Here is a 20,513-nt window from a genome sequence, read left to right as displayed (position 1 = left end):
CTTCATATTATGCAGGGAAGAGCTGCTGCAAGGCGGCTTTTTGAAGTTACATAGTTGGGGTTATGGCAGCAAAAAGTTATCGCTACATTTACACAGTATTCTGTGTTCAGTGGACACGCCAGAGCCGCTAACTGAGCAAGCCAACCCGATCCTATGCGGTTTAATAGCGAAGCAAATCCCTCGGAGCTCAGACGAGCTTTCTTCCATGTTAAGAATGGATCGTAAGACCAGAGCTTTCTACGTATGTATGGATCGTTAAGGCACGGTTCTCAAAACTATGAAGCGAAGAACATGAAGCAAGAGTTAGAAGCGCCTTCCATTAGGGTCCATGGGAGCCAATGCTCAGAGCAGAGCGCAGGAGAGGAGAGCTGCGCAGGAGCTGGGCTCTAGGTTGAAACCCTAGAAAAGGCGAGCTCGTTGCCTCCAGTAGCCCAGCCGGGGCAGAAGCCCAGAGCCCCACTCAGCAGAAGGAGCAGAACGGGCCCCAAACCAAGCAGGGCTCCTGGCTAACATCTTTTGAACTGATAAAACATAAATCTCAAGGCAGGGTGGTCGTGGTGGTAGGCTGGACCACTAAGCCTAGCGTCTAACATTTCCTAACTGCTCCCCTGGAAAAAGAGACTCTTCTGGAGAAAGAGTCCCGTTGCACCTGACAGTCGCAGCGGCAGGCGCTCTGCCTTGGACACCTGCGAGGGCTTACAGAGGCTCAAAGAGAACAAAACGAGAATGGAAGATGAAGAACGAGTGAAAATGGGAACCAAACGGATGTAATGCTGGGTCCTATACGGGAGATAACGGTTGTTGTGTCGAAACAAAGTTGGCCCACCAAGTCGCAGAGGCAATCGGACTTTTTTTTTAAGGGCTGCGAACTGGAAACTTGTAACCTGCGCCCCAGCACTTGCTGTTTTTGCCTGTCGACTGAATCTGGTGATGGAGGGGGACGAAGAAGAAGAATAGCCGGCAGCTCTGGAGTCCCTATGAAATGAACGAAACGCACACGCGCTTCTTGCCAAGCAAGCTCCCCTCCTTTCTCTGCCTTCTTTTTCCCCCCAGGCGGTGGAAGGGGGAGAGCTTCTCCCCTGAAAGGGCTCCCAAATAGGAAGCCCGAGGAGCCTCAGATGCGCGTCGATTTCCAGGCATCACGTGTTAAATAGTTGCTATAAATCCCCACACCCGCAGTAGAGGGGGCGGGGGAGAGATCCAGGGGAGGTCTAGAGAGAAGGAAAGGGGGGTTGGTTGATGGTGGTTTGTTTTTTTTAAAGACCAGCCCTCTCCAGAGCCCCCCTTTGTTCAGCTCTCAGACTTAAGCACCTTCCGGGCTCGCCCAGGGGCTTTTGCAGAGGCGACTCGGCCCCAGGAGGACCGGCTCCGCAGAGCGCACAGAGCCAGAGAGCGCCACCGGGAGTCACAGCCAGCCAGCCCGCGCGCCTCCGATCCTCAACCATGTCTCGCTCGTTCTATGTGGATTCGCTCATCATCAAGGACCCGGCTCGGCCGGCTCCCTCGTTGCCGGATCACCACCACCCGCCCCCCGGGCAGGACTTCCTCATCCCGCTGGGCGTGCCGTCGCCGCTGGTCATGTCGGTGGCGGGCGGGCCGGCGTGCCCGTCGCGCAAGAGCGGCGCTTTCTGCGTATGCCCGCTGTGTGTCAGCTCGCACCTGCACGCCTCTTCCCGGGCGGGCGCGGCAGGAGGAGCCGGAGGAGGAGGAGGAGGAGCGGGCGCCGCTGCCGCCATCCCGCTCCTCAAGGGCCACTTCCCTCCCGCTGCGGCCAGCGAGGGCCAGTATTGCCCCCGCCTGAGCCATGCCCAGCAGCAGCCAGCCCCGCAGCAGCAGCAGCAGCAAGCCGGCTCGGTGGCCTCCGCGGCGGCCGCAGCAGTGGCAGCAGCGCACGCCCTGGGCCACCCACCTGTCTGCGCAGCGGCCGCCTACAGCATGAGCGACCCCCGGCGATTCCACTGCCTCGGCATGGGTAGGAGCTTCCTCCGCCGCGTCCCGCCTTTGGGGGACTGGGAGGTGGGGATGGGGATCCAGGGGGCAGCGGGGTGGTTGCAAGGATAGCTGGGACAGGTCCAGTAACAGGTTGGCTCTCCAGGTAAGGCAGAGTCCAAAGGCGGTTCTTCTGCAGCCCTTCGTTTCCGGAGTGGCTCCGGATCGTGTTCTCACCGGTTGGTGCCGAAAGAGTTAAGCGGGGAGAGGAGACCCCTCTGGGGCTTGCACCTGTGTGAGCCCCCAACCTGAAGGAGTTGTAATCAGTTCAGCCGGCAGAGCATGAGACCTTTGCTCTCAAGGTCGTAGGTTCGAGCCCCACGTTGAGCAAAAGATTTCTGCATTGCAGGGGGTTCGGATGGATGACCCTCGGGATCCCTTCCAACCCTACAATTCTATGATTCTCTGGAGTCTTTCCGTTTGCTCCGACGGGGTTGTGCCATAAACCAGCTCCAGCACCGTCCGTCGTCCTGTCACTTGCCTACTCCGACAAGGGACATTTGATTCCGCTCCCTGCCGGTGTTGGCAGCTCAGGCGTTCCCAAGAGTGAGCCCCACTGACTTCCCAAAGCATCCTCAAATCCTTCCAAGGCAACCCTCGCCCCCTCCGACTCCCAAGGAGAGCAAGGACCTCATTAAACGCCCCCCTGACTTCGTGGGGATCAGCCCATCATCAAGAGCCCTAGGCTCTTAAACTCACTAAACCTCTTCCCCTCCAGGGGACCTTCAGTGGGGAAATTCAGAAGCTAAGAAGTGCGAGGACTGGCGCGTTAGTTTAGCGGGCTTCTTTTTTCCATCTTCCCTAGACGCGAAGGTGAGAAGTTGTTAAAGTGAGATCTGGATACTGTAGGTAATGTTGTGAGGCGGCGGTGCAGGAAGGACACTAAAGTATTTCCGCACCCTGTAGACTGCAGTCCTCCGTTTCCTCCTGGCCAGATTTGACTTGAGTGGGATTATCTCGCAGAAAGCAATTTGGGGATTGGTATTCCACTTAATTGAGGATAAGTGGTCAGAAAGATGCGAGGATGGAGCTGCATGGCTCGCAGAGAACAGGTGCAGAGGCCGGGCTGGCTCCGACTCAGAGCGACCCGAAGAGAGCCAGATTCGTGTCTTTGATTCTGAATGGAGCAGAGCGCGTGTATGTCACAGGCTGAACCAGAATCAAGCTACAGGGTGCATCTCTTCTTCTGAGAATAGCGGCAAACCCCAAGCCATTATGTCGCGAGTAGTCCCATTGGCTTGAGGATCCCAGTCTGAGCCTACACCTTCAGACCGGATCCAACGTTAAGTTCAGTGAAATGTGCTTTTTTCGGAGCAATAGGCTCGACGGATACGAATTGCACATTCAGTCTTAGAATGGACAGCTTTCTCAGAGACACCGATGTAAAGGATGGATCTGACCCACGTTGCGATCCTTAGCAACCTCAACCAGTCAAGGCTTGCAGCCAGTCAATGAAAAGAGGCAGTAGCTCGAGAAAGATCCTATTCTGATCTTAGCTGCGCACCAGAGTTCAACAAGACTGCTCTAAGAATCTCAGTCTGCACTTGCAATCCAGGATCATGACACAGGGCTACTTTGAGAAGAATTTAGGTGCATGCAGCTCATTGGGACTGGCTTCTGCAATCCGCATAGATGATCCGGATCAATGCAGGCATAAACTGGAACCTCTGAACGGTTCCTTCTAACTGGAGTTAATAATACCGAAGTTAGAATGAAGAGTTTGAAAGGTATCCTTCTGTGAGCGCCTTTCTTTCGAGCAGACACTTTGTTTCTCGAGTGCTTGTCAACGGTGTAAAAAAATTTAAAATGCTGTAAAGGTCTGCTGCTAAGAAGGGTATAAAAGAGTTCTTCCCTCTCGGATAAAACGAAGCAAGGACTGAAGAGGTGTAGAACTGTAACCCCTGATTTCCAGCTAGCGAGACTCGAAAAGAAGTAGGCTTTTCTCTCTGAAAGCTTCGAGCCAGAGGAAGTCTAACAGCTGAAAGCAGGACTCAGCTATGGGCAATGCAGCAATTTGATTTTCATTTAAGAACAGTTGGAGCAGATAGTTACTACTTACCATTGAGTTACTACTACTTTCAGAAGAAGAAATTAGGATAGGAGGACTTCCAGTCCAGAGGCGTGGCTTAAAGGCAGCCTTAACCCCTGACACTTCCTTACAGTAAAATAATAACGTGATATCAGTCAACCGCGGGGTGTGCAAGCTTCTGGAGTTTCAGTTTCACCTGGCAAAGGTGAAGAGGAAAGGCTACATTGGCTTCCACCTGGTTTAGCTGCTTGGGCAGAAATAAATTGCCACACATAGTGCTAGAACTCTGAGCCTTCCAGCAGAATGGATGGACTGTCGTTCCATCACAGGGTCATTCTGCACAGGTGCCTGATAAATTTGTGGAATTTGCTGCCACGTGGTGATGACCTTCGGTTAAGATGGCTTGAAAAGGGGGATGAGACTGAGTCATGGAAGACAGCTCTGCCGGTGGCTACTGGTCTTCATGGCTGCCTATGCCCATTCGAGGATCAGAGGCTCCAAGCCTATGAACACCAGTCTCTATGGTACAAAAATTGGGGGGGGGGGTTTCCGCATGCACTGCTGCAGTTTGCAGGCTTCCCATAGTCAACTGTGGAAAATCGGGTGCTGGTCTTGATGGTCTTCTGGTATGATCCAAAGGGGCTCTTACATTATTATGTTCTGATGTCTCCTGTTTTTGGGGGATCAAACTAGTCACTGTTCGGTGCCCCCAGCGCTTCTAGTTAAAGACCTCGTGTTTCATTTTCCTAAAACAAGTGACTCCAAATTCTCAGCGGATTGCTGGGGGAGCCGCCCTACTTGTGGCTATTCAAGGCCAAGCGAAAGGCTCCCTCTGTGTTCCCACTTGGTTCTTTATCCCAGGACTCAGCCCGGGTTTTGGAAACATATTCCAGGGCTCCGGCCCATCATTTTAGCATTTCCTTTCTGTCGGTTGCTAACTGGGTCTTTCTGTGTATGTGTGTTCTCCACCTCCTCCCGCCCCCCCCCCCGCAGGAGGCTCGGATGCCAGCCAGTTGCAAAACGGCAAGCGGATGCGCACGGCCTTCACCAGCACGCAGCTGTTGGAGCTGGAGAGAGAGTTCTCGTCCAACATGTACCTGTCCCGGCTGCGTAGGATCGAGATCGCCACGTACCTCAACCTGTCCGAGAAGCAGGTGAAGATCTGGTTCCAGAACCGGAGGGTGAAGCACAAGAAGGAAGGCAAAGGGACCCAGAGGAATCCGCACGGCGGCTGCAGCTGCACCGGCAACCCGGGACGTTACTCCAGGTCCGAGGACGAAGAGTCGCTCTCGCCGGCCTCGGCTAACGAAGACAAGGTCTCCCCTTTATGAAAAGGCTCCCCTTGGACTTCTTGACGGGCGATCGCAGGCAGAGGCAGCCAAGTTGAGCCGGCGGGGCCTTCTGCAAAGAAGAACAGACTCCCAAGGGCTCTGTCCACGGGCCTAGTGCTAGATTTTGTTGAATGTAAATGAACGTTCAGTTGAAACGGTATTTATAATGTAACACAAGCAGCTGCAAGGCCTCCACTCCCAGTTAACACACAGTTCTGCCTTCCCCTCTTAAGGGGGTGGGAGAGGAGAATCTCCTTTTCTCTTTCTTCCTCCCCACAAATATCAGTTCCTTCTTCCTTCCAGGGTTTGTGGGCAAAAGTTTAGAAACTGGAATTGGGGGGAAAAAAACTGTCTGAGACTCTCTTTTTTTTGGTACAGATCTTTATATGAAATGGAAAATAATAATAATAATCCGAATTATAGTTGTTGGGTGCTCTCCTTTGTATGTGAATAGTTTTATATTAAATTTATATTTATATTTATTTAAATAAAGGAGTTCAGACAAGAAGTGCGGTGGCTTTCACTTTTTAAAGGATTTTCCCCCCCTCCCCACCCTCTCTTTTGCCAGCATTGAACCTGAAGCTTTTTGTTTCTATAGAAAGGTAAAGGGACCCCTGGCTGTTAGGTCCAGTCACGGACGACTCTGGGGTTGCGGCGCTCATCTTGCTTTACAGGCCGAGGGGGAATTGTTTCTGGAGAGTGAGAAAGGGACCATTCAAGCCATCTTAGTCTGTCGCAGCAAAAGCAAGGAAGAGTCTTGTGCCACCTTAAATAGTATCCATTGCATAATGGCATAAGTTCCTGTGGGTTACTTCATCAGATGTGCAAAGCTTTGGCCCAAGTGGGGAAACTACATGTAAAATGTTGTGTATTTTTGTGAGGGTTGTGAACAGTGTCAGAGGGAGATGCAAAATGCCATGAAAATGCCATATAGTATTTCTAAACTCATGGTACATGCTTTTCTAATCAGAGTCCCTCTCCAGGATTGGGGGTGGACAGTGTATGTGTTTCTGAAGAGGAAAATGTATCCTTTTCACTTTCCTCTCACTCAATTCCTTCCTGTATAATGTGGCAAGGTATTTTTTTATTTTTTTTAAAAATACAAGAAGTGCAATTTTTCTCCTCTCGTTCTGAGATGATTACTACATTCTCACACACTTGATTTTATGTGCTGTGTGGAAGCTCAGAATACACAGATCTGCGTGGGGTTGGGGCACCAATTACCACTGCAGGGTTGTGTTGTTGCTTTAAATAACTGGTGTTTCCCTTTGCTCTTGATGGAGAATGAAGCAAGCAGCCTTGCAAAAGTTTTTCTTCAGTTGTATGAAGCAGCTTGAGGAATGATAGCCAACCAAACAAGCTGTCTCCTCTTGCCCTTCTCCCTGTGTCCATTAAGGTGAGCAGTCAGAGCCATATGGGAGCTGCTTTTCTATAGGCTGATCCCACATGGCTAAGGGATGCATCGGAAAGAGACAACCTACATAAGAATTTCCCCATTTCTCTGTACTTGAAATCTATAGTTGTGCAGCAGACACAGGCAGTACCATATAGGGAAACTATTATTGCCCTCCATTATATATTTTGCAGTATTCTACTTAGAATTCAAGCTTTCTACTCACCCTAGTCATCTTGGTATTTGAAGAGAGTTGAACTTCATCTCCTCTTTTCTGCATCCCCCACCTTCACCTCTACTTCCAGGCTACTTCCAGGATAAGCAGGTCAATTCCCTTTCCTGAACTCTGTTTCCCTTTTCTAATCATTGCATTGTTCACCTGCTCTTCCCCATTTTGAAGGTCCTGGAAGCTCACAGTTCCTGGCTAGAAGGTTGTGTATGTATGTTTCAATTTCCTTTTCAAATTACAAACTACTGGGTGGTATTCAACCAAGTGTTACTCAGAGTAGACTCATTGAAATTAACAACTGTATGTTAGTCATCTGAGTTTACTCTGAGTAGGGACTAGCACTGAATACTATCTAACATCTTCTGGCTACTTACAGAATCCACCAGCTATAGAGAAAACCAAGGCTTTATTTAGGATTTTGCTCCCAAATTGATAGGGATGGAACCACTCAGGTTTGGTATTGGGATATAGCAATACAGGACACAGGTTGCATTCCCTGCCCCAATCCTAATCTCCACCTTCATTCTAGGCTGTTGGGAGCTTAAGCAGACCAATTCTGCCTCGCCCCACCACCTTTTCAGCTGACTCTCTAAGCATTGTGTAGAATTATAAGCATTTTCAAATGCACTGTAAACGAGAGGCGCCATGGTAGCTCTGCAGTGCCCAGTGTTTATATTGCCAATTGTGGCCTAAGGTTGGTTTGGGTTTCCATCCGGAAATCACCTGTGCAAGGTGCTCCTGGGGTTTCCACAAAAATCAAGTTGCTTAAATTCCTCCTCAGGATAACAACCCAACCCCCAACCCCCAACCCCCAACCAAAATCAATTGGTTGGTTCCAGTAGAACATACCTTGTGAATAGCATGAGGTCATGTTGCATTATTAAAGCTATCCAATCTATCTAATTTCCCTCTTCTTTTGTACTCTCTTACAAATTCTGACCAAATTGAATGGGCTGAGAAGGAGGAGAACTAAAGTGCTTCATACACAATGGTGCTAAAGGGTTTCATCAATGCCCATGGGTTTGGGATGAAAACTGTCTCTGCCTGAAACTGTACTGGCTCGCACTGCTGAGACATTAGGTTCCTTGCTTTTAGCCCCTGTATTGCATGTGCTTGCCACACATTTGCTTCCAGCCAGGCTTGTGGCTGACCCAAGTCAAGGAAATAGGCCTCACCTTCTCCCAACATCTCATTCCCTACATTCTATCTATCACCAGGGACACTAGTTGAGAAGACCTCAGTGTCTCACCAGATCTGCTTCTGAAGCTTTAGTCAAAGATTGGGATAGGACACTATCCAACTAGTTTTTTGTGAATTGCCAGTTTGAGCAGCACACGAATGCTGATGGAATAGACATCACTCTTCTCCCCCTCTACCTATATTTTGCCTTTGGGCTGCCAATCCAAAAGCCACTTGAAATTCCACAGAAAGCCAGTCTTTTGTTAGGGGGGCAGAACATCTGATTTGTATTGATTTTTATTCATTTTTTACTTATGGGGGGCAGCTGCCCCCTGCCCCCCCACCAATGCCCATGGTGGGGCCACAGGAAGAAGACAAGGTTGAAAGAAGGCTATGGTCAGAAAAAGGTGTGGGAATGTTCAGGGAGGCAGGAGAGGATATATTGTCTAATTATATCCTTCCCAACTTGTGTTAACAAGTTCTACAATTTAGCAGAGTAACATTCCCCTTTTTTAAACTTTCACAGTGGATAACGTCTTATGCCAGGCAAAAGCCTCTAAAATAAGTTTCCTGGTAAATCCCCTTTATTTCCTCTTAAAAGAATAGACACAACACAGTCTTATATAAAAGTATAAAATAGTTTACTCACACACATTCTGTTCACAGATGGATCCCAGAAGGCAGACTTAATTTACAAAATATATACACCTGGAATCTATCCCATAAGGAGATAGTTCCTTTGTCCTCCCTTGGCTGGGCATCTCAGGCTAAGGAGATGTTGCTTCTTCGAGGAATGGAGTCAGAAAGAGAGATGGCTGCCTCCCCTGTGCTGTTTGGTTACCTGAGCAGGTGAGGGCACGCTCACCTCTGGTCACATGTAGAGTAAGTTTATCCCAGCCCAGGAGGAAACAGGAAGTTCCGACTGGCTGGTCCAGACATCCCATTTTAATGTCCACTCTAGAAATGTTGTATTTGATTGCTCTGTGTTTTACACCCCACAAAAGGTTGGAAAATACTGATTTAATTTGTGCTGACCTTCCCTCAAGTGTTAGACTGATACTCTTCAAGTTGTTCCTTCTTCTTTCATCTGTACCATGGGAGAAAACACATATTTGTTTGCTTCTCCTGCTGAGAACAAAGAGCAAGCATGACTCTTTGTATCTCCACCTTAGTTAGATAGGTCTTTCCTATCAGTTATTAAATAAACTTAACTTTCTTATTTTCCAAATTCAGAGTCTTGGTGTGATTATACCCAGGGTAAAGTGTGCTCCTCCAGCAGGGATCCAGTATTCAGTTCAGCTTGTGTGTGTGTGTGTGTGTGTGTGTTGACACCAAAGACCATCATGTATAAGGACAAACTTTATGAAGTTTCCTCCTGGAAACAAAAATACAACTAAAGAGCTCGTTCTTTGAGGTTACCTTTGATGCAAACACCTCTCTTGTGAAGATAATTTATTCTGGTACAAAATCTTTGTACCTCACCCCTTCTGCACTTGAATACCCTCAAGTTTAAAGACAATAGAATTTGCTTGGAAGTAAATGAGATTAAGGGACATGGGTGGCGCTGTGGTCTAAACTACAGAGCTTAGGGCTTGCCGATCGGAAGATCAGCAGTTCGAATCCCCGCGATGGCGTGAGCTCCCATTGCTCAGTCCCTGCTCCTGCCAACCTAGCAGTTCAAAACCACGTCAAAGTGAAGGTAAACAGTGTTTCCGTGCTCTGCTCTGGTTCACCAGAAGCAGCTTAGTCATGCTGGCCACATGACCAGGAAGCTGTACACTGGCTCCCTCGGCCAGTAAAGCAAGATGAGCGCCACAACCTCAGAATCGTCCGCGACTGGACTTAATGTTCAGGAGTCCCTTTACCTTTTTAAATGAGATTAGAATTCTGGTCCCCTCCTCTCCAAAAAGCTATTGGATTTGATGACCCATAGTTTTATATTCAAATAACAATTGGCACCAGGCAGCCACAACCAAACACTTTTCTGCCCTCGCATATTTTTAATGGAAGACATTTAAGAACTTAATTAACTCCCACTTTGGCATCAGTAGGACTTGGAAGTATCCCTTTGGCTTGCTCTTGAGCATCTTGCTCATAGGTTTTCCACAGGCAGTTTATATTATGAACTGCACATGAAAACAAGCCGGTAACAGAAGACAGTTTTGAAGTTCAAGCTGAATGTAATTATGAGTTGCAAAATGCTTGGTCAAAAGATAGGAATGAAGATCTGCAAATGGTAAACTTTACTGCAAGCATTTCTACGCAGGCTTAGGAGGAAGTAGGTCTCATTCAACTCAATGGGCTTGACTCCAGAGTAAATATGGTTAGGAAGACTGGGCGGGAAAAGCCCAATCCACTAAAACTCAAAAGGTGGTGCCTCAATACCTTCATTCCACAGATTCTAGCCAATTTTCTGACTTCACTGACTTCAGAAACAAGCCTCTTTGAGTTAAAGTTGTGTTACCTTGAAGTAAAGATACACACAGGATCACATCCTTAAATCCTACAATCACCACTGAAATAACTGAGGGTGCAGGGATGTCCTAAGCACAGTTACTTGGAAATGACTCCCTAAGCCATGTGTTTAGGAATGCAGCCATAAAAAGTGCTTAACCATTTGCTGTGGCAATTTTATGAGTTTGTCCTCATACTAAAAACAACCTCCTTGGGCATCCAGCTGCCAAAAGACTGGATATACATAATATGAAAAAGGTTCCAGGAGGCATTAAGGCATCCCTTAAGGTTATCTCTGTGTTACTTAACCTGACTGCAAGAATATATCCAAAGAGGAGCAGCAAATAAATATCTAAACAGGCACCCCATCCCCCACCACACACTTCCCCATGTGGAACATAACTAGTTCCAGATTAATTAAGGGGTGACAATTTCAATCTGCTGTGAGGCCGCAGTTGGCACTGCCCAAGGCTGAGAGTGGGGAGCTTGCCAGGCTTTGCTTTTTATTGTCCGCCTTCTTCTCTGAAGAACAGACAAAGATGGATAGAGGGACCCTGAAAAACAGGAGGCGTATTTCAAGCAGCCCAATAAAGGAGGCCTGTCACTTCAAGACAAGAACCAGAGGGCTTTGATGACTTTGTATTGAGCATCACCGTTTCCAATAAGTGACTCCCGACTCCCTTGAGACTGGAGGCTGAAAGGAAATTTAAGGGGATGACACTTCAAGTGAAGCTACCTTAGCCAGGGCACTCCGGGGCGAAAATCCGCTTAAGGGAAAAGAAAGATACTGGATGGACGGCTTGACCTGGGGGGTGCGTGTGCTGTTTTGTTTTGCTTGCCAAAGTCAAACAAAATGTAGGGATTCAGAGTTGCAGAAAAGTGGGATGCAGACTCTTAAGATCTGGAGAAAATGGAGCAAAGCCGCCTGGGATCAGTTATGAAGGAATCCTTAATTCCTCATTTGAGGAGAATCATTTGGCTGAGTGGAGCACATGTTTTAAAGGGGTCTTAATGAAGATTTGGGGCTACTGTTGGTGCTTGGATCCCCCCAAATTCTCTTTTGTTTCTGACTCTCCGTACCTCTTAGAGAAAGGCAAAACTAGACTCAACCCCCCAGAAACATTGGCAGCATTATAACCCCATATGCATATATGGGTCAGCGTTTTAAGTCAAAACACTTGAAAAATCTTGACAAAGTTAAACTAGACGGGGTATTCTCACACACAAAAGCCCTGTTGTCTTTCCTTTCTACACTAGGCCATGTTCACAAACCACATTCCACTCTGTACAGACTACTTTGGACCCACTTCTGTACACGGCTTTCCCCATTCCCACATGCCTGGGCCGAATTTGGAGTCCCACCCTGTGAAGCGAAGTGGCCTTTGGGAGGGTTGTGTTGGTGTGTGTGTGTGGGGGGGAGCTACTTTAACCACCTCATGAGCCCGGAATGGGGACACTTCTTCCATGAGGGAAAAGAGGGGCTCAAATCCAGGGGGCTGCTTAGGTGAGGCGAAGAGGCTGCTGAGGAAACGGAAGGTTTTCCCGAGTGCTTGAGGGAGGGCAAAAGAAGTGGAAGAAGGTGGGCTTTCAAGGAAAAGAAAGAGAATTGTTTGTGCGTCAGAAATTACTGCGTGCGAGAGAAGAAGAAGAAGAAGAAGAAGAAGAAGAAGAAGAAGAAGAAGAGGCTTAGGGACGAATGAATGAATGCCAGGCTGAGTGTAGCTGAGAGAGCACGTGTGAATGTGAGGGAAACACAGTCGTGCCTTCGTACCCGTGTGAGTGGATGCGTGGGAACTGGGAGAGTGAGGGACAGCTGTGTGACAGGAAGCCTGTGCTTGGGAGTGAGACGCTTGTGAAGGAAGGAAGGAAGGAAGGAAGGAAGGAAGGAAGGAAGGAAGGAAGGAAGGAAGAAGGAAGGAAGGAAGGAAGGAAGGAAGGAAGGAAGGAAGGAAGGAAGGAAGGAAGGAAGATAAAGGGAAGTTTTCCTTCTGCCCATACTTGCTGCATTTTGGGGAAGCCTTGCACCTTTTCTCTTGCATTCTAGAAAGTCTTGCTTATAATCTTTTCCCTGCTTTCGCACAAACTGTACAAACTGTTCCAAACACCAGGACATTCTTTTCCTTGTTCAGTCATCCTAAGCGCATGGAAAACAACATGACCTGCTCTCCATGCCTAGCTGACCACATCTACAGAACCTGATTGTTATATTGTTTGTGCCATATTAATCTCTAGTTACAATTCAATCAGGAGGCTTCATGCCTGTCTAGTTCCAGCTTCGATTCCCAGCCTTTACTCCATCAATGATAAATGATCACATGTAATCCCCACCTCTCACATGTAATTCCCACCTTATGCTTATGTATCAACCAATCAGCTACAAGCACACCTGCGGCAATGCTTGTAATATTCAATAAAAGAGGCTCTCAAGGTCCGCCCAGGGAGACACATGTTACACCTGCCTCTCGTCTCCTGTGATTTTTCATTCCTACAGGAAGGAAGGAAGGAAGGAAGGAAGAAGGTTAATGTGAGAATGTGGCAAGGGGACGTAAGCGAGAGTCAGTCAGAATGGTGCGAGTAAATAGGTATCTGTGGCAGAGGAAAACAGGGGGAGAAATGCGCGTGGATGGTCCTCTGCGCGCGCGAGAGAGAGTTGTGTGACAGAAAATCTGCATTAGGGTGTGTGAGGAAAAAGGGGAGCCAACAAGAAAGCGAGAGGGATGGGGTTGCTCAAATAAATGAGGGCTAGGCAGGCGCAGCCTTTGGGAGTTTTCTGCCCAAGCTCTTTTCCCGGCCACCTCGCCACCGACGCGTGGTCAGTCCTGAGGGCCCAACGGACCTGAGGGCGAGAGGGAGGGTTTGTGATGGCGGCCGAGGGGAGCCGGCGAGGAGATGAACCCTCGCTTAATTTAACGCTGGGTTGTTGTTGTTTTCTTCTGCTCGCATTTTCGCCACCTTCCGAGGCAGGTGAAAGCGGAGCCCTCATGCGGGCTCATTCACGGCCGGGAATCAATGGCTCTTTTTTCAACTCCCACGTCCACTCACACAATATGTCACCGGGGGGAAAAGGCAGGCCATGAATATGTTGGTTTGAATCTCTCTCTCTCTCCACCCCCCACCCAAACACACCAAATAGTCATATTCTTAGTGGAGTTACATCCAGAAGAGGAGGCTATATCGAAATGAAATCAGACGAACGTGTCAGGATTCAAAGCACCATAAAAAATGAGGAACAGGGAAATTATTAGATCCCCCCCCCCAGACAGAGGCTCCAGAATGGAGAGGAGGAGCTCGCTAATTAATAATTAGATAAACATGATAATTAACAGCGATTATCAAGCAAAACCGAGTAAACGTGTCTACTATGACTGGGCTGCGAGGCAAGGAGCATCTCGCTTGGAGCCAGCCGTTGCCCTAATACAGGGTTTCGATTTTATTAAAGCTCTGAAGTAGAGGCTTCCTTGAATCATCATCATTCATGCATTGCAGAGGGTTGGACTAGATGACTCAGGGGGTCCCTTCCATAGAATCTGCAGTTCTGTGATTCTGTGATCATCATCATTTTTTAAAACCCTCCTGGCCACGAGGGATCCAAGGCATAAAAGGCATAGAACTGTAAGAGTTGGAAGGGACCCCAAGGGTCATCTAGTCCAACCCCCTGCAATGCAGGAATCTTTCACCCAAGGTGGGACTCGAACCCACAACGCTGAGATCATGAGGCTCATGATGGACCGACTGACTGATTCATTCATTCATTCATTCATTCATTCATTCATTGCATTTATATGCCACCTTTTCTCCAGAGAGCTCAAGGTGGCATATACATCCTCGTTTAATCCGCACGACAACCCTGCGGGGTAGGTTATAGAATCATAGAATCATAGAATCATAGAGTTGGAAGAGACCACAAGGGCCATCGAGTCCAACCCCCTGCCAAGCAGGAAACACCATCAGAGCACTCCTGACATATGGTTGTCAAGCCTCTGCTTAAAGACCTCCAAAGAAGGAGACTCCACCACACTCCTTGGCAGCAAATTCCACTGTCAAACAGCTCTTACTGTCAGGAAGTTCTTCCTAATGTTTAGGTGGAATCTTCTTTCTTGTAGTTTGGATCCATTGCTCCGTGTCCGCTTCTCTGGAGCAGCAGAAAACAACCTTTCTCCCTCCTCTATGTGACATCCTTTTACACATTTGAACATGGCTATCATATCACCCCTTAACCTCCTCTTCTCCAGGCTAAACATGCCCAGCTCCCTTAGCCGTTCCTTAGGTTAGGGCTGAGAGATTTGTGACTGGCCCAAGGTCACCCAGTGAGCTTCGTGACTGAGTCTCCCAGGTCCTAAGCCAGCACTCAAAAGCAAGTTGTTGGGTTTTGTGTGTGGTTTTTTAAAACAACAACAACAACAACAATAACGAGGGATCCTTAATAAAATGGGATTTAATATAATGGAAGCGGAATGGAGTCGTTGATGGTATTTTTTTTAAAAAAATAAGTATTGTAAGGAAGCAGAAAGCGTGTGACATCGTGTGACATCTAGGGGTGGGGGTGGGGCGCTACCTGGGTCTGGCAGGCGAAGAGGTGACCCATGCAAATGAGCTCGTGCTAGCCGAGAAAGAAATACACTCCAAATCTTCCAAAAGCTGTTTCTCTTTTCTCCCCCTTCCCCTTCGCAGCGTTTCCCCACCCTATAGAAAAGGGAGGTATTCTGCATGACAAAACACAATTAAGCTTGCTATTCAGGAGTTTTGCAGCTGGTAGCCCATTGGGAAAGTGGGAGGAAACGCGAATATATTAATTGTTGTGTGCAAAAAGTTTCTCTTTTTTGTTTTTGGAGGAGGAGGAGGGGGAGAAAACGCTCCGACACTTTGGAGCCCTGCCCCCTGAACAATGTCGCCTCTTCCCACGTTAAAAGGCACGCTTGTCACGGATCAAGGACCTTTCGGAGTGAACCCTGCGACCTTCTTCTGCTACAAAGGCTAAACGCAGGAGGTAGATCCCTCCGGGGGGTGGGGCAGAAAAGGGCACACGTGTAGCATCAGTTGCAGATTCAGAGGTTGGGTGCGTAAAAAGATCCAGGTAGGTGAGATCGCGTGCGCGCACGCACACAATTATGCCCCAAGAAGCAACAGATCACTCGACGCCTGCTTGTAAAAAAATATTCAGCTCCACTCCTGCTGAAAAGCCAGGGATGTGAGCCATTAAACAGAAGGCGAAGAAGCGGAGCTTTGCACACGGGGTCGGTGCTGCAAAGAGCCCTGGAAACACGGGGCAAGGGGAGGGCTGCAGCTGGGCATGTTATTTATGGTCTGCAGATTGCTGTAGCCTTGAAAAAAACAACAACCAAAGTCTACGACTGCGTTGGAATGAATCTTGTTCTGATCAGGGAGAGGGAGGTTTCCTGTGTTGTCACCTAGCTCCTTTCAGGCCTTGGAATAATCAAAATAGCCAAAGGCGCTTTTCACAGTTTCCCTTTCTTCTCGCTTCTTTTTCAAACGGTTGAAAAACAACAACAATCAACTTTCCTAGATACCATGATGAACAGCACCACGGTTCTAGACCTCATGATAAATGTTCGGTAATCCGTCTGGTACCATAAAGGCTGTGGAAGGGACTTCACAGCAATCCAAGGTATTGGTGGAAATGGGTTTGAAAGCTGAGAAGAGCCTTATACTTAAAAACACAAAAAGTAGATAATTATGCAGTGAAGGCCTCTGTGTCTGTTTGCTGCTGAATCCAACCCTGTGCTATTAGTACTACTGAAGAAGTGGGCGAATCACTAGTTAACAGCCCTTCTAACTAAACAACATAATAAAATTAAGAAATTTTACAATATAAGACTGTAAAACAGTTGGTTTACTATAAAGACCAAATAGTTCAATAGCAAGTAACTTCGTATTTACTCTTTTCTGTAGAAATATAATTGGAGACCCCTTTCTGGTCATTTATTGTGGACATCAATAACTAGAAATGGTAGTGCTAATCTCACAAGTACCTACCTACATGCTAGCCCCAAATTTTCATAATTTCTATCTGTCATCATTCTGATTATTATTTTTCTAAACTGAAACACACATTTTCGCAGAGGGAGCTATCATTGTATTATATTTTTGTATAATAAAGTCATTCCACACAGTGAAATAGTATTCTGGTTTCACTTTCCCTGTCATCACACTACAATCTGCTAACTTCCAAAAATTTACGCAAATCTAATGTGCTTTCAAATCTACTGAGCACCTCAATTTTCAAAACCTTGAAACCAAAAAAGTATTTTCTGCTGCCATCAAATCTAATGCACACCCTAATTTTCATGATGTAATTTGGCCAAAAAGGATGTGTGTTATAACTGAGTAAATATGGTAAATACAGCTGTGCATAACCTTTCCAGTTTTGTGTAATAGCAAGTCTGGTCACAACCAATATAAAATGTACAAACACTTTTGGTTTCAAATGTGTGCTGACTTCTTCAAATGCAGAAAGCGATATTAGTTTTGGAGTGTTCACTGTCATGAGCCCTGCAGTGCTATCAGTACTGTATCTGGATTGGGTTTGAAGTTGCTGATGCATGAGGAAGAAATTGGGGGGTGGTCCTGAATGATGGGAACCTAGGTTAGAGGAAGGGGGCTCTCCCATTTCTGCCCTGATTTGGTAGGGGGAGCAGGGATGTTGGTTCTCCCCCTTGAGTTTCCTGTGGAGTGCAGAATCTTAGCTGAGGTTGGGGAGGCCTTGGAACAGCCATGGGAGGGGGGAGGCAGAACTGGAGGCTGCAGTGACTGAACAGGAGTAAGAACAGAAGGGTGCAGTCTTGGCACCTAAAACCAGACACTGCTTTCGCAGATGGGAGCAGACTTACCCACCCCAAGGAGATACGAGTTTGCAGTCCCAAAATTCCTTGTGTCTGCTGCTGAGCTTGTACAGTTATATGGCTGAATAAATATCTCCTTCTTACTTACAAGTAAGAGCCTCTTCTTGTGTGTTTTGTGGCAAGAACTAGGACATTCACAATCATTTGTCCTATAATTCTAGACAGCACTCTATTCCAGATAATATCTACCTATAGACATTGCCATCAAAGATGTGTATAAGTTCCCTTTCCCCCACATCCTTTCCAACAGTTTGGGAGGAACTTTCACTGCCTTTGTCTGAACCACACAGTTTTTAACAGTTTTTAACTGTCTTTAATTGCCTTCAGACTGTTGTTTAGAAGTCAATTAATAAATCAATGATGATGATAATAATAATAATAATAATTATTATTATTATTATTATTATTATTATTATTATTATTATTATTATTATTATTATTATTTATTTATTTATTTATTTATTTATTATTTATACCCCACCCATCTGGCTGGGTTTCCCCAGCCAGTCTGGGTTGCTCCCAACAGATTAAAAACAGAATACAACATCAAACATTAAAAACTTCCCTAAACAGGGCTGCCTTCAGATGTTGTCTAAAAGTCAGATAGTTGTTTATTTCCTTGATATCTGATGGAAGAGAGTTCCACAGGGGTGTGTGCCACCACCGAGAAGGCCTTCTGCCTGGTTCCCTGTAACCTCACATCTCGCAGTGAGGGAACCACCAGAAGGCCCTCAGAGCTGGTCCTCAGTGTCTGGGCTGACTGATGGGGGTGGAGACACTCCTTTATGAATACAAGAATAAGATCAGTGGTGACACATTTTCATTCTGAAGAAAAACCCTCATTAAAATAAACTAGATTTACTTTGAAGTAAGATGGTTAGCAGTGGAATAAGGCCTTATAGCTTGATGCTGTTGAATGTAAGGTCTATGTGTGGACGTATAGCCCACTGATTTGAGTGGGACTAGCTCTTAAGCTGGGCCACCCAGTGGCAGGGGTCATGGTTTGTCCCAGTAGCAACCCCAAGTACCTTACATTGGCTTTCCCCATAAGATGGAATAATACTGTATTTTTCCTTCTATAAGACGCCCCCATGTATAAGACGCCCCCTATTTTGGGGGACTCAGATTTAAGAAAATGGAGGGAGATAGCCCCATGTATGACGCCCCCTAATTTTTGACATTATTTTTTAGGGGAAAAGCCTAGTCTTACACACAGAAAAATACGGTAACTGTTCTTTTATGCAGACAAAGTAAAGAGACACCATTAGAGTGGAGGTTTCACACATTGTGGGTCAAAGCCTCTCTCTGATTTTCTCAGTTTCTTAGAGGGAACAAGATTTGTTCCCTTCCCATCTGCCTTGCTGGCCACGGTCATGCTGGTGAACTCAGTAGGACCCACTGGGAACCAAAATTGAACCTGTCTATGAAGTGCACAGATGTTGTGTTTGATTATATTGAAGTTCATCCCCTCCAGCATTGTACTTCCAAACACGTCCACCCAGGGCATGAAGATGATGGTCATTCATTTTTGCTTTCCCCTAACTGTTGGCAATCAGAAATAGGCTGCCTCTGAACATGAAGGGTCCATTAGCTGTTTACGGCTAAAAATAATGAATTCATTTACCATATTTACTCAAGTCTAATGTGCTATTGAATCTAATGCACACCTCAGTTTTCAGAACCTTGAAACAAAACCAAAAAAGTATGTGTGAATGTAAATGTGCCGTCGAATCTAATGCCCACCTTAATTTTCTTATTGTAATTTGGCAAAAAAAAAAAAGGTGAGCATTAGATTCAAGTAAATACGGTGATCCTTTTATAAAGTCATCTAAGCTTGTGGCCATCTTTCTGTCACATCTTTCAGTTCTTAGCTTGGTAAGGTAATAATGCATTGTGGGGGAAAGTGCTTTCATTTGCTTTTATCAACCAAGCCTACTGCAATCAATTCCATTACTTTGCACCAAATTAGATTGAATCAAAGAGCTGTGCTGATATTATATAAAAATCAGAGTACAATTTTACATATTTGTGGAAGTTCAAGAAGGGAAGCGACACCCTCAATGACCCTTCTCTTTTTTAAAATTTAAATTGGTTGGCTTTTGACTGAACTATAGGAAAGGGGGAAAGAGGGATTCAGATATTGATTTTCACCTTGGTATTCAGCAGACTGTCTGAATAAAAATCTGAATCCCTGAACACATTATTATCCCAGTCATGTATTTACAAAAGTGGCTCAGACTGTGAAGAAAAAGCAAGCAAACAAACAAAACAAGCAAACTTGCACTTGAAGGGATGATAGATCATGCTGGATTAATATATTTGCCACATCAGCTTTGTTTAATGCAACAAAGATCACTGGGACAGTGCATAGCATCTTGTTCGTGAAGGAGCAAAGACTAAGTTTGTGGGGAAGGGTCATGGCTTAGTAACTGGGCATATGTTCTGCACCCAGAAACTTCTGGGTTCAATCTCTGGCATATCTATGTAAGGCTGAGAAAGACTTATCTGAAATCTGGGGAAACACTGATACTCAGGGTAGTGCTCTTCAGACATTGTTGGACTCCAACTCCCTTTAGCCCCAGCTAACAGAAATTACCGTATAGGGACTGTAGTAAACAACATCTGGAGGGCTCCATAATGTCCACCTCAATATAGATGAAACTGAGTCTGATTCAGTGTATAGAGGTCTCGTGCACAAAGTGAGAAGAAAGCAAAAGAAATAACACATTAAGAATAGCACAAACCTGCCAGGCTATAGTTGCTAAGATGCAATCAGTAGCATTCAGGAAAAAACATCTGGGCCCATGAATGATGTGGGGTCTCACTCAATGATAGTGATTGACACAAAGGCCTTCGAGAACTGTGCAGTGACTGACATGTTCTGGGACCTTTGAGCGAACAGCCCTGTTGCAGTCTGGTTGAGCTTTACCTGGAGGAAGCTAATAAAATACCAGCAAAGATACATTTAGGGCTACACCAGATATTCACCCATTTCCAGGTTTTTTCAGGTTAAAATGTTTTTTATTTTTTGAAACATTTCCCCTTAAAT

At 46.4% G+C, this 20,513-nt stretch overlaps 1 protein-coding gene across 1 annotated transcript; it reads left to right on the top strand.

The window, feature by feature from the left end:
* Positions 1-976: 976 nt before the first annotated feature.
* On the top strand, positions 977-5,686 carry GSX2 (GS homeobox 2). The gene is made up of 2 exons (XM_081209090.1): positions 977-1,972; positions 5,012-5,686. Exons 1-2 carry the CDS (start codon positions 1,444-1,446, stop codon positions 5,347-5,349), a joined length of 867 nt encoding a protein of 288 aa, XP_081065216.1. The 5' UTR covers positions 977-1,443; the 3' UTR covers positions 5,350-5,686.
* The last annotated feature ends 14,827 nt before the right edge of the window (positions 5,687-20,513 follow it).

Source organism: Podarcis bocagei (assembly GCF_964188305.1).
Source record: "Podarcis bocagei genome assembly, chromosome: 9".
Taxonomy (NCBI): domain Eukaryota; kingdom Metazoa; phylum Chordata; class Lepidosauria; order Squamata; family Lacertidae; genus Podarcis; species Podarcis bocagei.
Note: the sequence above shows the minus strand (reverse complement) of the source record. Positions and strands in the feature narration are given on the sequence as shown.